Here is a 19,606-nt window from a genome sequence, read left to right on the forward strand (position 1 = left end):
CCTGATAATTGGCAAGAGATGTGTTCGAGGTGTCGGACCAATGTGTGATTAAGCGAGACGAAGTTTATGATGCGTTTCGGGATGTCGTCACTGCAGTGGAAGGAGTTACGAGGGAGAGGAACTACACTGTCAGACGTCACGTCATTGGTTTAGGACCACTCATTCGGGTGTGTTGCTATGCGCGTCCTAGTGACGTTAAGAGTGACGTTAGGGCAATTTCCTCTTCCTTCCTCATGGTGACCACGCTCCTGTAACGCCGACTATACTGCTGCTACTACTACTACTACTACTACTACTACTACTACTACTACTACTACTACTACTACTACTACTACGACTACTACTACTACTACTACTGTTACTGCTACTACTGCTACTGCTACTTCTACTACTACTACTGCTACTGCTGCTACTGCTACTACTACTACTACTACTAGTACTACGACTACGACTACTACTACTAATACTACTACTACGCTAAACCTAGGGAACGAGCCTCAAACAGCTCACGGTTTAGACTATGGAAGTGGAGTGTTAGCTAAATTGTAGTCAATGCTTACATCCCGCTTCCAGGACAAGAGTAGAAAATGTTTCGTGTCTGCAGTAATGCATCCTACGGTTTGCAGGGCCCGGTTTCCCCGACAGTAGTTTTTCGTCAGCACTGCAGAGCTCAGCTGAACAACACAGGTTCTCTAACCTCAGCTGGATAATGATAAATAGCTTGGATTTATTTGTAAGCGCACATTGGGTACACGGCCATTTTTAGCTTATAACTGCGTACACCACCGCATAGATAAGAGGTTAAGTATGTCACCTCACTGAGTTCAAAAGGGTAGAAAGATGAACAAGAGGAATAAGAAGGTATTTCGAAAAGAATACAGAGGTTGCTGGAATAGCAGCTCCCGTTAGAAGAATATTTTCTTGTTAATATATTTTGCAAATTATTTTTTGTTCCTTTTTTCCTCTTAAAGTCACCTCCACTAGGCAGACCAGCATGTCGGTGGTTTTAAATACATTGTCAAAAAGTAGTCTCTTCCAAAAAATGGCCCTTCTCATTCACTCTTCTCCTTTCTCTATTTCCTAGCTCCGCTCACCGTAAATGCGGCCTGGCCGTCCTTGTCCACGAAGCGGAAGAACGGGAACTTGTTCCTGCGCATTGGGGAGGCAGGTTAGAGAGAACACCCAAATGACGAGTGACGATTCAGAGTAACTTTAGTTATCGAGCTACATGTGTTGCTCATATCACTCGTACTGAGAAGCGCAGTTCGTTTAGGACGTTTTAAGTTTGGCACATCTTGAAGACAGCCGCTCACACGCGAGACAAAATGCCTGAAATGCACGTCACGTGGGGTCCTCCCGGACTGCTGCTTCGTACAGTCTCCGTGACGTGCCGCAGTCCGTCAGGACCCCACGTGACCATACTGAGCCGGGGGAGACCCAGAACTTAGCAAGGGGAAAGTGTGGGACTGGGGGACACGAAATGTCTGGATTTGTCATTTTTGGCTAGTTCAATAAGCATTGAAACACTTAGGACACGGTGATGCAACGTGAGGTCTTCGCGATCAGGCAAGATACCTTCTAGATCGTTCGTGCGAAGAGGGGCTCACCTCAGTGCCTCGTAGATGTGTTGCACGCGCAACATTCGCCGCGGACTCTTGTGGATAATGTTAGCGACGTGCTGCACTATGTAGCCTGACGGCCTCCGAAGACAGGTGCCCGCGGGCAGCAGTTCTCCCAGGGGACCAGGTGGCGCCCTGTCCACCGTGCATGTGTCCTCAGTACTTCCTAAGTATAGACCAAGCCCAATGTGGCAAAAGAAGTAGTTCAGAGTTCAATCTGATGGAAAAGGCTTTGCAATATGCAACAGTTCTTAAGATCCGCCTCCAATCGCATGCTTAACTAGAGGCTTCGTGTTGAACGTCATTTTTTTTATCCTTGCAGTCCCGGTATAAATCAAAAGCCAGTGCTGTGGTGTTGCACTATTGCACATGCCCCTGCGTTCTGTGTCTGTTCCCCCCTACTCCCTTCCTGTATTATTAACAGTAATGATTATGAAAATGCAAACCATTTTTTTTAAATCTCTGCTGATTCGCGGTAAAAGTTACGACCCTGAACTCCTTGACGGACATCGAAAAGCGTTTAATACCCTTTTTGCATTAAATCAAGCACTCACAACGTTGGAAACATATTGCTAGCGGCTTTACCTCACACGATTTACAAATGATATATAAGTTATATTGATTAATAACTATTTGTCCTGCCCATGCTAAGTTACGCGTGGATGAGATCACGATATTTTAAAGCGCAGGAAGACATGATGTGCTGCTTCTGTCAAAAACTATCTGTAGTCGTAACGTTTCCAGCGGACATGTATGGGGTTTAGTACATGAAATGGGGGTGCACGGGGAGGGCTGCCCAGATGTATCAAATTCACCTTGTCAGCATAGGGGATGACTTGGCAAATCATTCATGCGTGAGATGCTCAGAAAATAAGGAGCGCCGTTTCTGTTAGCTAAAGAAAGACGACCGCAATCCTACCACTTAGTAGAAGACACAACCCCATACCCAGAGAGTATAGGGCTGAATCCGCTAGAACATTAATCGTGGCCGGCCGCAACCACCACCACGCTAACAACGAAAATTACACGGTTGTGGGGCAATCCGTCAATAATTATTAAGTAAATAATACACAATAACGATGTCAACCTCACTGCAATGTCGCGTGACGTCATGGAGAGCGCGCCTGTGCACACTTTGAGCTGCGCTTGTTAAGGGGGTCGGATAAACGGCGCAAGCAGTATAACAACGCAAGGAAAAATGTCTGCCATTACAGCAGACTTCTGCTGTATTTTGACGTTGACCTTTAGTAACAAAACTTTTTGTAGTGAGAATGAAATTTTCAGTACTATCGTGCAGTTCATTGTCGTACGAGAAAGAACCACCGAAAAGTATCAATTATATATACTGGAGTGCTGCAGAAAAATAGTAAAATACTATATAAAATCATCATTCATTGCCGCAAACATATAGAACACACTGCCATATTTTGGGCACGATCCGGTAAGTTTTTTTCGACTGGAAATCCATATATTGGCGCCATGACACTGTGCACTTGCATGGCGGCCACTCTGACGTCAGGATGAGCCAAGCATACATATCCGCACACATACGGGACTCAGCGTCAGTACATATACAACCCCACTACCATAAGCATTTGCTATTTTCGCTGATTCTAAGTGAATGACAAATACATTGACTGCGGCATTACGTATCTGTGGGCCAGGTTTGCTCTGCGCAGCCACCCATTTCACGAGGGGTCGAGCACTAACGGCTCAAATGCAAACACGCACAACCATGCGTGTATTGTGACGAGCATCAGAGCGAGGATCGTCACTATAGCTTTAGGATTGCGTCTACATGTGCTCCCGGGGGAGTACAGTTCTAACCATGTTAAAGGCAATCCGAAATACCGGATTGCCAGCTGTTTGCTATGCACGTGAAGTGGTAGCTATGTGGTTAGGTAGAGAGACCATCTGCGGGTGCAAGTGCACAGTAGACATCCGATATCTTGGTGTACGGCCACGCTAATACGTCTGTGCTATTCTCAAGCTCTCTAATTGGAGCAGCCGCTAGCCGTTACTAGTGGCAGAGCTTGGAAGCTTTCCGGCTCTACATAAAGGGACCTCTACGGACGCGGTTCGAGGCACACATCGTTTTCATAACGGGACCTAAGGTGAAGGGTTTTACTATCCTGTTCACATGGTAACGAATCCGTTCTGCCGACTTCCCTTACCTACATTGGTCCAGAGACTACAGGTTGTTCACCTTGGAGACCTGCTGCGGATATGTGCATGGTCCTGGACGAAAATAACACTGGCTATCTCGGATTTTAATTGGCCGACAGGAGTGCACCAGACAGCGCATGTGGCACACAGCTTTCACTCACCGCGGCGTCTCTTCTTCGTGCTTGGTTCGCCGCAGCGGTGTTGGTGGCCATCACAAGACGGAACGTCGCTCGCTGCTTGTACTACAGTGCTCATGTCCGGCATGATGCTGGACACGTAGGCATTGGAGAGCGCATTGGTCTCCTCTTCGACCTGTGGCAGGGACGACGAGGACAGGTCACAATGCGCTAGGCTCTGCAAAAACTCAACTCCAAAGAGAAACTCTACTAACGGAGCTATAAATTAAGCCTACTAATGATGCCTCACCGAGCAGCCGAAAATTGGTGTAGTATTCGTGAGCTCTACTCAGCACGAGTACTTTCGTGTAATAGACTCCCTTTAAGACTCAATAAAAGGGTGATCGGCTCAATAATAACTTACTACTATTACAACCGCACGGAGGAAGGTCTCAGAGCGGAATGGTCTGGGAATTGTGATATGTCGCAACCGAAAATAACGCTCTTCTACTGCCAGAACACACGCTGCGTAGGTGGGCAAGGGCTTCAAGAGACGTGGACGGACGCTGTAGAAAGCGTGATAATGTCACGTTATTTTCGACTATGTAATTATCTGACCACAGATCACGTGACATAATGACGTCGCCTAGAGTGCTCACTCCCCAGCCTGTGCATCTCTTAAGGCGCTGCCAGGCCCACCAGGACAACTGACTGGAGATCACATGAGCGTACGGCTACACGTAGTCATTTTGTCGTCAGGTCATTTTGGAGAGCCCTATCAGGAGTATACGTGATCTGAAGGCAGGGGCGCTTTAAGGTGTACTGCACAGGTATCATAATTTTTTCGCTCTGAATACAAGGCGAGAGCTTTGGAGTTCCTTCGATATCAAGTCGTCACGCAACAAGAAAAGGACAATTAGTCAATGAGTATACGCACTGAAACATGCACCTAGTGATAGTGACGTCATAGGCATATGGTGAAGTCCTTTAGGTCAAAAGGCCCTTAAGTTGAATGCATTCAGGGTAAAGGCCTTCTGGGTAAAGCACTTTAGGTTTAAGGCTTTTATGTGAACGGTTTTTATGGTAAAGGCCATTTTGTCAAAGGATGCTTTCGCATTTTTTCAGTATCACCACATTCTAGACTTATGCCAGTTTTTAGCGATCAGAACGGCAAACTGCTGTCGCACAATCCTCCATAATCTACTTTACATATAGTGGTTTGAATTTGCTTGCAGTGGGTGGCACTCTTTGAATTGTCCTTTGTGGACGCACGACATCCGGTGCCGTTATCACCGTCTCGGCCAAAAAGGAAACGTACGCTGTCACACCAGTCGTCAGCGAGGTTATGGCGGGATGATAACTCTAGTGCTTTTGCATTAAAGGAAAAGTGAGGAGCGTGGAGGATGGAGCAAGAAGGAAGGACGCGCGGGGTGCAAGTCTATACTCTGGCGCTCTAACATGAAGCTCTCTGGAAGGTTGCAAGCAGTCATAGACGACCAAAACTGCAGGCACTTAGAACACCTCTTCGAGATATAACAAAAATGTGGCCAAGTCGTTTAAATGGCGGACTCTAGAAACTAGCGAGGCGTTTCCTACAGGAGGATGAGGTCCCTAGTATTTCGCCTCCACCGAAATGCAACCGCCGCGGCCAGGATCGAACCTGCGTCTCTCGGGTCCGTGGTAGTTGTCCAATGAGAACTAAATCCTTCAGCTGCTAAAGATGCTGGACTCGAATAATATCCAGGAGAAATACCCCCACTCAGAAACGTGCCACCTGTGAATTACATAACGAGGTGCCATGTCAAAGTGACTGTTTTTAATGCGGAAGTATTAGATGGCTGTGTCCCCGAATTCCGTGTCAACAAAGCATTCTCCCCAGGATTACGTTGTTCGGTGAAGATAAATGTTAAAAAGTTTCTTTGTGTTGGATAGTGTGTGATGAGATTTCGCTTTGGGAAAAATTTGGTTGATGTAGTAAAATTAGTTAATTAAACGCGAAATCACACTTGGACGTAACAATAGCCACAGACGTCGACATAGCTTCTCTGCCCGATAGTGTAGTTTTATGCAGATATATATGTAAAGGTTTGATTGTGTTATATAGTGCGTGATGAGGTCATCCTATGGGGAAAGTCTGGTTGATGAATTGTAAATAGTTAATTAAACGCGAAAATCACACTTTGACGTGACAAAGCCCGTGTTTTTGTGCGCGTTTCGTGTCAGCAAAACATTCTCCGCACGATTACGTCGTTCTGTGAAGATAAATGTGCACAACTTTGACTCTGTTTGTGCATGATGAGATCTTGCTGCAGAAAGCATTTCGTCGATGAATTGCAATTACCTAATTAATTACACTTCGACGACACAATAGCCACGGACGTCGACATAGTACTTGGACGTGATAAGTAAAACTGACAAATAAAAGGAGTACAAGAAACATAAAAATAAGTGAAAGGAAACAAAAATGAAGAAAGTAAAAATAAAACATAAAAATATAAATAGATAATAATAATAATAATAATTGGTTTTTGTGGAAAGGAAATGGCGCAGTATCTGTCTCATATATCGCTGGACACCTGAACCGCGCCGTAAGGGAGGGAATAAAGGAGGGAGTGAAAGAAGAAAGGAAGAATGAGGTGCCGTAGTGGAGGGCTCCGGTATAATTTCGACCACCTGGGGATCTTTAACGTGCACTGACATCGCACAGCACACGGGCGCCTTAGCGTTTTTCCTCCATAAAAACGCAGCGCCCTAACCACTGAGCCACCGCGGCGGGTGCGATGTATGTGCGCGTTAAAATCTTCAGACGGTCGAAATTATTCCGGGGCCCTCCACCACGGCATCTCTATCATCTCTTTCTTCATTCACTATCACCTTCATGCCTTCCCTCATGGCGCAGTTGAGTTGCCCACGGAGGAGTGACACTGTACCTGTCCCTTCCATTCCAGTTCGCACGGGCATCCTCTGATGTCACGCTCAGTCGACACGCTTTGATTACAGGTCCTGTACATGTCACTCGTGAGACAAGAAATGAATTTGCTTTAAAATCCATATTGTCACCACTGTTAGCGTGCATGTGTCCATAGACAACTTAGGGGCGGCTTTACTGATTGATTATTTCATTTGGTAGAATTCTCGTACCACGCGCGTGTTACGAAACTTCGACGACAGCGGGTGTAATTAAGCCTACAACATTGTCACACTCGACGTAAAACTCTTCCCTGGCTTCCAATTTTGCAGCCGACAAGTAAAACAAGAACATTAATCAATTTCGCAAAGCACTCCGCGTAATTCATTGACTGTAATGCCAACCAGCCCGGAAAGATGTGAACAGACGCCGTGCGAAGTGCCTTGTCGATGGCACTTAATGAAGGGCTGGTCCATACCTGGATGAAACCCGTGAGTTTTCCTGGCTGTTGAGCCGAGAGCCACCATTATGAGTGAATATTGTACCAAACTAAGCCCTATGACCATGGCTGTCTTAAGCACTCCGAGAATAAAAGCACGTTTTTCGAGCTTAAACCACCCTCTTGCAGCGCATCAATGTGAAGCCACGAATGTCTGACCCCCCGCCGCGGTGGCTCAGTGGTTAGGGCGCTCGACTACTGATCCGGAGTTCCCGGGTTCGAACCCGACCGCGGCGGCAGCGTTTTTATGGAGGAAAAACGCTAAGGCGCCCGTGTGCTGTGCGATGTCAGTGCACGTTAAAGATCCCCAGGTGGTAGAAATTATTCCGGAGCCCTCCACTACGGCACCTATTCTTCCTTTCTTCTTTCACTCCCTCCTTTATCCCTTCCCTTACGGCGGGTCAGGTGTCCAAAGATATATGAGACAGATACTGCGCCATTTCCTTTGCCCAAAAACCAATTATTAATATTATTTCTGACCACAAACCGATTCAGGCTGGGCAGGCTGAATGAGGAAACGTGCACACGTTTTTCAAGAAGGGTCTGCCGTCACGTTCGACAATGTGGTACGAAACGATATGCAAATGAACGAATTGAAGCCACGAGGCTGCCGCGTTCGTGTGCCACTGCTAACGGGTCGCGTGATTCCGGCTTGCGCAACGATGAACAGTGAGGCGGTTTTCAGGGTGCCGATAGCACTTACCTGCACGGGTAAGGGACCTTGACAGTCGACCGTCGGAGTTTCTTTGAGGCCGGAGCACATGCCCACCGGTGTCGGCTCTGTACGAGCTGGAGCCGAGCTCGAGACGCCGGTGTCCCTGTACTGTGGCGTCGGCGACGGTGGATTAGAATCCGAGGGAGACGACTTCGGCGTCGCCTGCGCCATCCGTGACAGCAGTACCGGCAGAGGCGAGCTTGAGGTACTCGTCTCTTCCTGGCTCTGCGATGAGACAATTGGCACCTGCGACGCTCCAGCCGTGGGCACCGACGACATTTTGATGTCTCTCGGAGGCTCCAAGTCCGGCGGTGTCCTCGCAGGGGAAGGCACCGGCCCCAGGTCGCTAGCGAAATTCAATGCCTCCGCTGTCTCATTTGGTCGGCCCTGCTCTTCTTTCTTGGGCATGATCCAATCGTGAGGCCTGTATTTGGAAACCAGCAGGAGAAAAAAAGGTTGTGAGGAGTTCGGACACAAAGAAGCCCGTGAGGAGTTCGGACGCAAAGAAGCCCATGAAGAGGTGACCGGTCCTGTCAGACTTTAGCCACTACGTCTCAACAAAGATTCGAGGCACCGTTAATCTAAGGTGCCTTTCTCGCGCCTGACAGACTCTCCTGCTGAAGCTATAGCGTGCAGCAAGGCACCTGCGAATACCAAGGGGAGCACCTGAAACGAGCGCCGTTAAAAGGCCAGGGAAGTGTACTGCAGCGCTAAGAGGTTTCTGAGGCTTTCTTGGACGGAATCCGTAAACGCGCTGCGGTCTGCTACCATTAAGGAAATACGGTCATTTGCGGATGTCATGCCGGATAGAAACGAAAGCGCGGTGTTTTACATTCGAGGCAAGTTGGGTTTCGCTGGGTTCTTCCGTGGCTACAATGACATCCGTTTTTCCGCTTGACGTATGCTCCCCAAGACAGGTGTGGAAGTCTACAGCTTCGTGGTCGCCTCCTGCAGGCGTCATCGCGTACCTCTTGAAGCGTCACTCGGGCGACAATGTCCACCAGTAGACACCACAGATGCCTCACTGACTCCTGCTAACCATAACAATGAAGTCTCTAGCCTCACTGGTAGCCACCCTTGAGGGAAACCACGTACCATGGCCAAATTTGCTTTCGGGCTTGTCTGAGCTAGAGTGGTCGCTCCTGTAACTCGAGGAACAGGCTTGGAACGTACGTGTGAATGTGCTCGTTATTTGTGTGCTTGTATCACAGTCAAGCCAAGTCTCCTGGCCGCGGCTACCGTGAGTGAACTCGGACCCGCCACCATTATTCTGTCTCAGGCAAATGTGGTTTGCTTCGTAGGCAAATGGGGTTTGCTTCTCGGGCATGTCATCGAGCCCTTACGGCGTCCTTAAAGGCGAAAATGTCTAGAGGTAAGGAAAGGAGTTCTCCTTACCTTGAAAAAATTTGTAGCTAAAGGAGTGCCATAAGTGCTCCGCAAAGCCGCCTACATAAACACCGTTGCCTCGTTACCGTCGTCAAAAGATAACACCATCACTCACGCCAATGATCTCTCATCATGAAATGGTCAAAGGCTGGCTTTGCCTCCTGAAGGAAACGACACTCATCGTGGTGCAGTGAAAGCCCCATAAACAGAGAGGTACTTGTAAGGATACTTGCAAGAGCAGACAAAGATGATCCAAGGGTATAGGGAATCTTTTCCCTTCCTCTTAAGGACTTCCGGCTTCCTATGTGCTAGAAACGAATGGACTAGGAACAAACGCTTCGCGCTTAGCCTGGATGGGCAATCGTAAATAATTATTTACACAGATGGAGAGAAGGCAGCCCTTGAAGTGCACGATACGCCCACAGCGGGTTTGCGCTGCGATGAAGCGTGCATGAAGTTCCTGAAACATATATTTTTAGAGAGCAGCTTTTAGGTGCCCGTTTCTGGCTTGCGCCTCAGCGTCGTTGTCGTCGGCGTAACCGGCAGCTACAGTAAAACGATGAATGTGGAAAAGGTAGCAGTCGAAGAGAGAAAGGTAGAAGCGTATGATGGAAAGTGAAGATTAAGGATTCGGCAGAGGCTGAACGAGGTTGCGCTAATTTTGCGTAGTGGCTTCGTAATCTAGTTTATAGATAGCCGTCATACTTAGCACATGTGCCGAAACCGCCAGCGCAACAGCAACTGGCTACATGAAGCTTATATGACCTTCACAAGAAAACGAGGAGTCACAACGGGGAACATACAGAACAACAGAAAAGACGCATATCACAAATGAAACCATGAGAAAAACACTAGCAGAGCAGCAAAAGCAAATGTGGTGGACGCTATAGCAAGCAGATACCGCAGCAACCCCTCAGTTACTGACGGAATAACTCATATTTGAACAGCGCAATAAAACAACGGGACTTCGTTGTGTCCCGTTGTTTTATTGCGCTGTTCAAATATGAATCAATACCAACTCGCCCAGTTCGCAGCTTTAATGACGGAATAAATTGGAGGGTCCATGAAAAACGGCGCACTGCCTTGCCCAAATGAGGCGGTTCCTTGTGCAATAAAGACTCAATGCCCAATGTAAGATCAATGTAAGATCTATCACTAAACTGCTAGTCGACATTTGAGTCAACCATGAATCTCCCGTCAGTCAGCCAGCAAACAGAGGGGCGTCTATGGGGGCAGTTAATGGCGTAATAATAATAATAATAATAATAATAATAATAATAATAATAATAATAATAATTGGTTTTCTGGGAAATAAATTGGCGCAGTATCTGTCTCGTATATCGTTGGATACCTGAACCGCGCCGTAAAAGAACAAAAAAAGGAGAGAGTGAAAAAAGAATGGAAAAGAGAGGTGCCGTAGTGGAGGGCTCCGGAATAATTTCGACCACCTGGGGATCTTTAACGTGCACTGACATCGTGCACTGACATCGCATAGCGCACGGGCGCCTTAGCGTTTTCCCTCCATAAAAACGCAGCCGCCGCAGTCGGGTTCGAACGCGGGAACTCCGAATCCAACCGCGGCGTCTGTACAGGCTGTTTCCCGTGGAAACGGGCAAGCGCTACTTTGAATGTGCGGGCCACTCACCTAGTGGCCCACTCCAGACAAAGACTCGTTCTGTGTGCCTTCAGCATTTTTAGTAGCGCTTGTGTTGTCGGTCTTACTCTACGTCCTTGTTTCTTGCGCTTTTACACTTCCACACTCCGTCGCTCCCATTCTGACTACCCCACAAGTTCAAAATTCCACATGCAAGCACCAAATCACTTGGACTCCTGGGCACGAGGGGCTCGAGGGAAACGAGGCCGCGGACAGTCTAGCGCGAGGATATACTAACCGACCGACTAACCTCCCCGACCTCACCCCTCTCCCCTCTACGTACGGCGAGCGCCTCCTCCTTCTCCGAACACAAAGACAAGTCTATCCCCCACCACACCGTAAGCTAACGACGGCAGAGGCGAGGGAATAGCGACAACTACAGATGAACACCTTTCCTAACCTACACAAGTACCACATCATCTACCCCGTCAGATATGACAGCATCTGCCCCTGGTGTGGCGGAATTCCAACAACATATCATGTAACATGGGGCTGCTCCGGTCCCAAGCCCCCCGAACTAGACAAACATCACTCCGAGGAACAGTGGGAGTCTGCCCTGCTCAGCTCTGACTTGGCGACGAAGCGAAAGCTGATATCCCAAGCAAGAGCAACTGCGGTGGACATTGGGGTCCTGAAATAAGGACTCCACCCAAAATCTGTATTTTCGCCTCTCTATCCTACCTTTTTGGAATAAATGTTTTCTACTACTACGTTCAGCATGGAAAACCAACTCGCCCAAACGTGGCCTCTATTGAATTATTCTTACTGGAAGCAATCAGAGAACCCATATCCAACATTCTTGGCCAAAACTTTTTAATATTGGAAAGCTTTAAGGTACTGCTATAGACATATTGAAAGTAATTGGTCAATTCTTCAGATATATCTTCTTTTTACAGTGTTTTCATTGTTCACATTAAGCATATGAAAATGATGTAAAGGAGCAATGGGGAACACTTCTGATGTTAGGAAAAACGTTAACACACAAAAAAATAAAGCATGATGACAGATCTCCAGTTATATTGATTGTTACAGTTAAATCGTACAATGTATGGAAAAATTGTGCTCCTAAACACCTTTCGGTTCACAAATACCTTTGTCTAGAATTTATTACAAAGTGAACAAGAGAGGGGAAAGCCTCAGGGGGCTTCCCAACGTTTCGACAAGAGGACCGGTCTTCGTGTGGGCGGGTATGAGGTTGCAGCGCGTCCTCGCAGGGAGGAACAGACACGGGAGAGGGCGCCGTAAGGCAAGGGCTGCACCGTCCCGCTGTATACTACTGATAAGCTTTCGTTCAGTTGGGTCAAGTTCTTGTTACTATTACCATCAATTTGGCTTGGTTTGCTCGACTTGAAATTACTCTCTATATCTCCATTTGAAGATCACCTGCGCCAGCGGCTGTTAGCCTGTCAACGCGGACTTCCTAACTTATCCGCCCACCGGACTTTATGTAGCACTCGTTATGCAGTGCACTGCTTTGCTTGTTCTTTAATTAGAAGCCACTGCACTCCTCTAATTAACCCTTGCTTATCGGTCCTCAGCAGTGCACGTTGTGCGCAAGTCCATTTCGGCTTCCTGATTTGTTAGCAGTAAATAAGCTTGTGAGAGAGTTCCGTCACACACAGCGTGCGACAGAGACACGTATGCATACCTTTCACTGTAGTTGAGAGACCAGAAGCTGCTCGTGGCGTTGCTGCAGGGCACCTTGATAAACCAGCGCTGGAAGAGGGCGTGGCGCACCGAGCTCTGCGAGAGTTCACCGCAATGTGAAGGACTTTTAAAAGAAAAATCGTGGCCGCTCTAGAAATATTTACAAATATACTAAAAAACGGGAGGGAACACTTAAGCTCCGCCTTAAGGGTATGACGCGATGGCAAAGTGGATTAATTCCCTTATATGCAGAAAGTCATTCTATACATTCATAGGTTTCCCACCTGCCTTCTAAATTTCTCTCTTGGCAAAACATGCTCACAACGCCGGCAAATGAAAAATTGGTTTTGGGTGGAAGTAAATGACACAGCGTCTGTCTCACATATTGGCTAACACCTGCACCTCGCCGTAAGGGAAGGTATAAAGGAGAGGGTGAGAGAAGAGAGGAAGAAAGAGGTGCCGTTGTGGAGGAAGTCGGAATAATTTCGACCACCTGAGGATGTTTAACGTGCGCTGACATCGCACAGCACACGGACGCCTTTTGTGTGTCGCCTCTATCTAAACGCTGCCGCCGCGGTCGGGTTCGAACCCGGGTACACCAATATGTGTTAGTGAGCTCAATTCAGTCAAGGCAGTTATGATCGTGTCTGCGGGAGACGCCTGAGTGCAGCCGCAAAACGGTAACAACGCCGCTCCAAAGGAGTGACGGCGTTGCGTGGAGTACACGACAGCGTTTCATCGAACGGTCATGGTGAAGAGCTAGCTCTGTACAGACCACGTGCCAACGGCGTGGCGTTGAACGCGAGCCAAAAGATCCCCAATCACCCTCTCCCGCGATCTCATCGTTTCCCCATCGGGTCTAATTGGACACTGTGTTTGGGCGCTGTGATTTGCGCGCTGCGCCGCTAAGCCGGGATACCCGGATTCGATCTCGGCCACCGCGGTCGCGTTTCGTTGCAGGCGAAGCGCAAAAAGCGCCCGTGTACTGTGCGATGTAAGTGCGCGTTAAAGATCTTCAGACGGTCGAAATTATTCCGGGGCCCTCCACCAAGGCATCTCTATCATCTCCTTCTTCATTCACTATCACCTTCATGCCTTCCCTCATGGCGCAGTTGAGTTGCCCGCGGAGGAGTGAGACAGTACCTGTCCCTTCCGTTTCCTCAAAAACCAAATATACTCAACTTTTTCCCCCCTCCTCTCCGCAGTCGAAGCTTTAAACGTGCAACGGTGGTAAATATTTGATGGCAGTTACAATGTTAAAGCACGAAAACTGACAGGACTGTTACCACTATATAACTCGACATTTGGGAAGATCTGTTTAGATATGCTGTTTTCGTAATCTACTGAAGAAAGGAAATTGAGAAGTCCACGAATATCTGTAGATTTATGGACCACTATTTTCATCTTTCAGGCACACTCGCCCTCGTAGGGCTTCCCTCTCAGTCCTTGATAGTCAAAAAGGAAGCGTCGCGATCTGATAATTGGCAAGAGATGTGTTCGAGGTGTCGGACCAACGTATGATTATGCGAGACGAAGTTTGTGATGCGTTTCGGGTCGTCACTGCAGTAGAAGGAGTTACGAGAGAGAGGTTCTACGCTGTCAGGCGTCACGTCATTGGGTTAGGACAACTCATTCGAGTGTGTTGCCATGCGCGTCCTAGTGACGTTAAGAGTGACGTTAGGGCAATTCCGTCTTCCTTCCCCATGGTGAGCACGCTCCTGCAACGCCGACTAAAACTACTACCGATGTTACTAACTATACTACTACTACTACGACGGCGCGAAACCTAGGGAACGAGCCTCAAACTGCTGTCGTTTTAGACTATGACAGGGAAGTGTTACCTGAAATGTAGTCAATGCTTACATCCCGCATCCAGGAAAAGAGTAGAAAATGTTTCGCGTATGCAGAAATGCATCCTAGGATTTGCAGGTCCGGCACCCGCCGCGGTGGCTCAGTGGTTAGGGCGCTCGACTACTGATCCGGAGTTCCCGGGTTCGAACCCGACCACGGCGGCTGCGTTTTTATGGAAGCAAAACGCTAAGGCGCCCGTGTGCTGTGCGATGTCAGTGCACGTTAAAGATCCCCAGGTGGTCGAAATTATTCCGGAGCCCTCCACTACGGCACCTCTTCTTCCTTCTTTCAATCCCTCCTTTATCCCTTCCCTTACGGAGCGGTTCAGGTGTCCAACGATATGTGACAGATACTACGCCATTTCCTTTCCCCAAAAACCAATTATTATTATTGTTCCCCCGCCAGAATGTTTTCGTCAGCACTGCAGAACCATAGAAAGCTGGACGAGCAAGCTTAAAAAGCATGTGGCTAAGGAAACAGTAACTTTACAAGGACAGGACGCCCCAGCGATAGCCGACAGCAAGCTACTCCACATGTGGGAGGCAAAACGCGGGTTAGAACGCAGGCTTAAAAAACAAAGGTGGAACCGGAACCTGAAAAGGAGGATAGCTAGACACAATAAAGAAATCGAGAGGTACGCCATGCAGCTATGTGAACATAATTGGTGCGGCGTATGCGATGATATGGAGAAAGGAATGAGTCTAGCCAAGACGTGGAATATTCTACGCCACCTGTTAGACCCAACTCAATCGAAAACTCACACGAACATTAAGCTAAAGAAAACTAGACATGCCTACCAGGGGAAAGACAAGGATTTCATAAAGGAAATAGAACAGACCTATATAGGAAATATAACTTGCTCGGACTTGCCGGCTTATAAAGGTGCAGTAAGAGAGGAGCTCGACGCACCCATAACGGAGGCGGAGGTTAGAGCGGAGTTAATCAGACTTAAAACAATGTCTGCCCCAGGGCCGGATGGTATAACAAATAAGATACATAGAAATTTAGATGACGAGTCCGTCATTGCTCTCACAAAATACATGCAACAAGTATGGGAAAAAGGAAAGTTACCCAAACAATGGAAAGCGGCCAGCATAATTTTAATCCCCAAGCCGGGCAAGCCACCCAAGCTGGAGAACCTCCGGCCAATATCCCTAACCTCATGCGTAGGAAAGTTGATGGAACTGGTAGTTCAAACGAGATTAACTCGCTACATGGAGGATAACAGCTTATGGCCTGATGAGATGGTCGGATTCAGACCAAAGCAAAGCACTCAGGATGTAACGTTACGACTGAATCATGACATCATAGACTCCAGTTCTAGGGATGCAAAAGTGATTCTTGGGCTGGACCTCAAAAAAGCTTTCGACAATGTAAAGCACGAGGCGATCCTAGAGGAACTCCAAGCGATAGGAGCAGGACAAAAAACCTATGACTATATAAAGGACTTTCTGACAAATAGAACAGCAAAAATGAGATATCAAGACATAGAGTCGGGGGTAATTACGCTAGGGAGTAGGGGCACCCCGCAAGGATCGGTCTTATCCCCGCTTCTATTTAACCTTGCTATGAGAGGTCTCCCGGAAAAGCTCAAAAAGATTGGCAACATACACTTTAGTATGTATGCTGATGATGTAAACATCTGGATCAATCAGGGCAGCGATGCCGAAATAGAGCATAAACTACAGGAGGCAGCGGACGTAGTGGTAAACTACGCAGCGAATAGAGGGCTAGCGTGCTCACCAGAGAAATCCGCGCTTCTGGTGTATAATCCTAGGCACTTGAGACTCAAACAGAGTAACAACTTCAACATCACGGTCGGAGGACAACCCGTGCTGATGGTGGATAGGATTAGAATATTAGGACTGCATATTCAGAGCGACGGATACAACGGGGAAACCCTGAAGAAGCGCGAGGGATATGCGGCGCAAGCCATAGGGATATTTAGAAGAATAGCACTCAAAGGACGAGGGCTCAGAGAGAAAATCTTGATCAAGTTGGTGCAAGCATACGTTATCAGCAGGATAAGCTATGCTACACCCTACTTGAAGATCCGCGCCTCAGAACGGGATAAACTAGACACGATCATAAGGGGATGCTACAAACGGGCCCTAGGCCTGCCCATAAGCACCTCCACTGAAAGACTCCTAGACATGGGTATTCACAATACATGGAGAGAGATTGCTGAAGCCACGAGAACGGCGCAGCAAGACAGATTAAGCCAATCAAACACAGGAAGGGCGATTCTAAGCATGGTAGGACTCCAGACAGACAGGGGTATTCTAGTAAAACGGGACATCCCAAGGGACATCAGAGAAAAGATCAGGGTAGATCCTTTACCCAGAAACATGCACCCTACATTTAACAAAGCAAGGAGGGGAAAGAGAGCTGAGGCGCTCACCAAACGCTTCGGCGAAATGAATGAGAAAGCAGTGGCCTACACGGATGCGGCTAGCGGGAAACTGGGAGCAGCGGTGGCAACGGTCGTTAGTGGCCGAGGTACAGCTGTCTCTTCCACAACCATACGCAGTCGAAATCCAGAGTCGGCTGAAGAAGTTGCAATAGCGCTCGCTTGCGTGGGAACGGAGGCACAATACATAATTAGCGATAGCAAGACTGCTATCCAAAATTATGCCCGAGGCAGAATAACTCAGGAAGCACTGCGAATCCTTGAGGGACGCAGAATAAATAGAAATATTAGTCTCGTTTGGACACCAGCCCACAAGGCAGTTCCAGGAAACGAGGCGGCAAACGCCCTGGCTCGAGATCTCTACTTCCGAGCCGCGGCAGGACCGCCCGATAGCAAGGAACTGGACGAGAGACTGATAAATTACACAGAAATAGTGGAAAATTACAAACTAAACAGGAGACTCTTTCCTCCCCCGGACAAAGAGCTCACTAACACGGAGGCTACGGCTTGGAGGAGACTACAGGCAAACAATTTCATACACACAGTGTGGGCATCACATGTCGTAAAAAGATGAGGATATTGATGATAAGTGTAGGAAGTGTGGGGAGAGGGGGACCCTCGACCATGTGATTTGGGAATGTGCGGATTCTCCAGGGTTCCGAGAGAACATAGACAGTAGAGAGGCCTGGGAAACCCTTCTGCAAAGCACGGACCCCGTCGTGCAGAAGAAAGCGGTCCATCTGGCGATAGCTGCCGCGAGGAGTCAGAAACTCCTTGCCTGTCTCTAGTAGCGGAGGTCTTGGCCCCTGCCCCTCGGCCTGCGTGCCGGAGGTAGGGAGTAGGGGGCCTCCATTCTGATGGCAAATAAAGGTTTATCATCATCCCCAGTTGAGCAACAATAGTGGTCTAACCTCAGCTAGATAATGATAAATTGCTTGGATTTCTTTGTAAGCGAACATTGGGTACATGGCCATCTTTAGCTCATAACTACGTACACCACCGCATAGTTAAGAGGCTATGTATATCACCTCAATGACGTCAAAAGGATAGAAAGACAACAAGAGGAATAACAAGAAGGTAGGTCTGATGAAATAGAGAAGCTGCTATAATAGCAGCTCCCGTTAGTAGAATACTTTCCTGTAAATATCTTTTGCAGAATATTTTTCTTTTCCTTTTCCCCTTTCAAGTAACCTCCACTACGTAAACCAGCATGTCGGTGGTTTTAAATACATTGTAAAAAAGTTGTCTGGTCCAGAAAAGGCCCTTCTCATTCACTTTTCCCATTTCTCTCTTTCCCAGCTTCGCTCACCTTAAATGTGGCGTGGGCGTCCTTATCCACGAAGCGGAAGAACGGGAACTTGTTCCTGCGCATTGGGGAGACAGGTTAGAGAGAACACCCAAATGACGAGCGACCATTCAGAGTAACTTTAGTTATCGAGCTACATGATGTGTTGCTCATATCACTCGTACTGAGAAGCGCAGTTCGTTAAGGAAGTTTTAAGTTTGGCACATCTTGAAGAGAGCCGCTCACACGCGAGACAAAATGCGATGTAGCCTGAAATGCACGTCATGTGGAGTCCTCCCGGAATGCTGCTTCGTACAGTCTCCGTGACGCGGCGCAGTCCGTCAGGACCCCACGTGACCATACTGAGCCGGGGGACCCCCAGAACTTAGCAAGGGGAAGGTGTAGGACTGGGGGACATGAAATGTCTGGATTCGTCATTTTTGTCTAGTTCAATAAGCATTGAAACACTTAGGAGGCGGTGATGCAACCTGAGGTCTTCGCGATCAGGCAAGATACCTTCTAGATCGTTCGTTCGAAGAGGGGGCTCACCTCAGTGCCTCGTAGATGTGTTGCACGCGCAACATTTGCCGCGGACTCTCGTGGATAACGTTAGCGATGTGCTGCACCAAGTAGCCTGACGGCCTCCGAAGGCCGGTGCCCGCGGGCAGCAGTTCTCCCAGGGGACCAGGTGGCGTCCTGCCCACCGTGCATGTGTCCTCAATACTCGGTAGCTTCTGGCGTCTGACGGTCCACTGCCAGGCAGCTCCTGCGACGGATGGCCAACCACAACAAATGATGGTGGCGCCAGGCAGCAGTACCATTCTCTTAAGCTGCGCCATTTGTTCCCTGCACAGTTCTTTTCATTTGCGCCAGTTTTCTCTTTTACAATTCCTTCGAGCTGTGCCATTTCCCTTGGGTTCCGCTCTTTTTAACGCCGCAATGAGAGAACCACGCACAAACTTAAGTCGACTTCCAGCAACAGGCGTTGTGGCGTCTCCCTAAATATGAACCAAGCCCAATGTGGCAAAAGAAGTAGTTAAGAGTTCAGACTGATAGAAAATTCTGTGCAATATGAAACAGTTTTTAAAATCCGCCTCCAAACACATGCTGATCTAGAGGCTTCGTGTTGAACGTCATTATTTTTTTATCCTTGCAGTCCAGGTATAAAGACAAAAGCCAGCGCTGTGGCGTTGCACTATTGCACATGCCTCTGCGTTCTGTATTATTAACAGGGATGGTTATGGCAATGCAAACCATTTTTTAAAAATCTCTGCTGATTCGCTTTGAAAGTTACGACGCTAAACTTCTTGACGGACATCGAAAAGCGTTTAATACCCTTTTTACCTTAGA

At 48.0% G+C, this 19,606-nt stretch overlaps 1 protein-coding gene across 1 annotated transcript; it reads right to left on the reverse strand.

The window, feature by feature from the left end:
- Positions 1–1,073: 1,073 nt before the first annotated feature.
- On the reverse strand, positions 1,074–18,845 carry LOC144110920 (uncharacterized). Its single transcript, XM_077643987.1, has 7 exons — positions 18,806–18,845; positions 18,281–18,335; positions 12,712–12,806; positions 8,012–8,447; positions 3,947–4,097; positions 1,608–1,785; positions 1,074–1,149 (listed from the first exon to the last, which is right to left on the reverse strand). The coding sequence occupies exons 1-7, from the start codon at positions 18,838–18,840 to the stop codon at positions 1,074–1,076; spliced, it is 1,026 nt and encodes a 341-aa protein (XP_077500113.1). The 5' UTR covers positions 18,841–18,845.
- Positions 18,846–19,606: the final 761 nt, after the last annotated feature.

This window comes from Amblyomma americanum, chromosome 11 (assembly GCF_052857255.1).
Source record: "Amblyomma americanum isolate KBUSLIRL-KWMA chromosome 11, ASM5285725v1, whole genome shotgun sequence".
Lineage (NCBI taxonomy): Eukaryota > Metazoa > Arthropoda > Arachnida > Ixodida > Ixodidae > Amblyomma > Amblyomma americanum.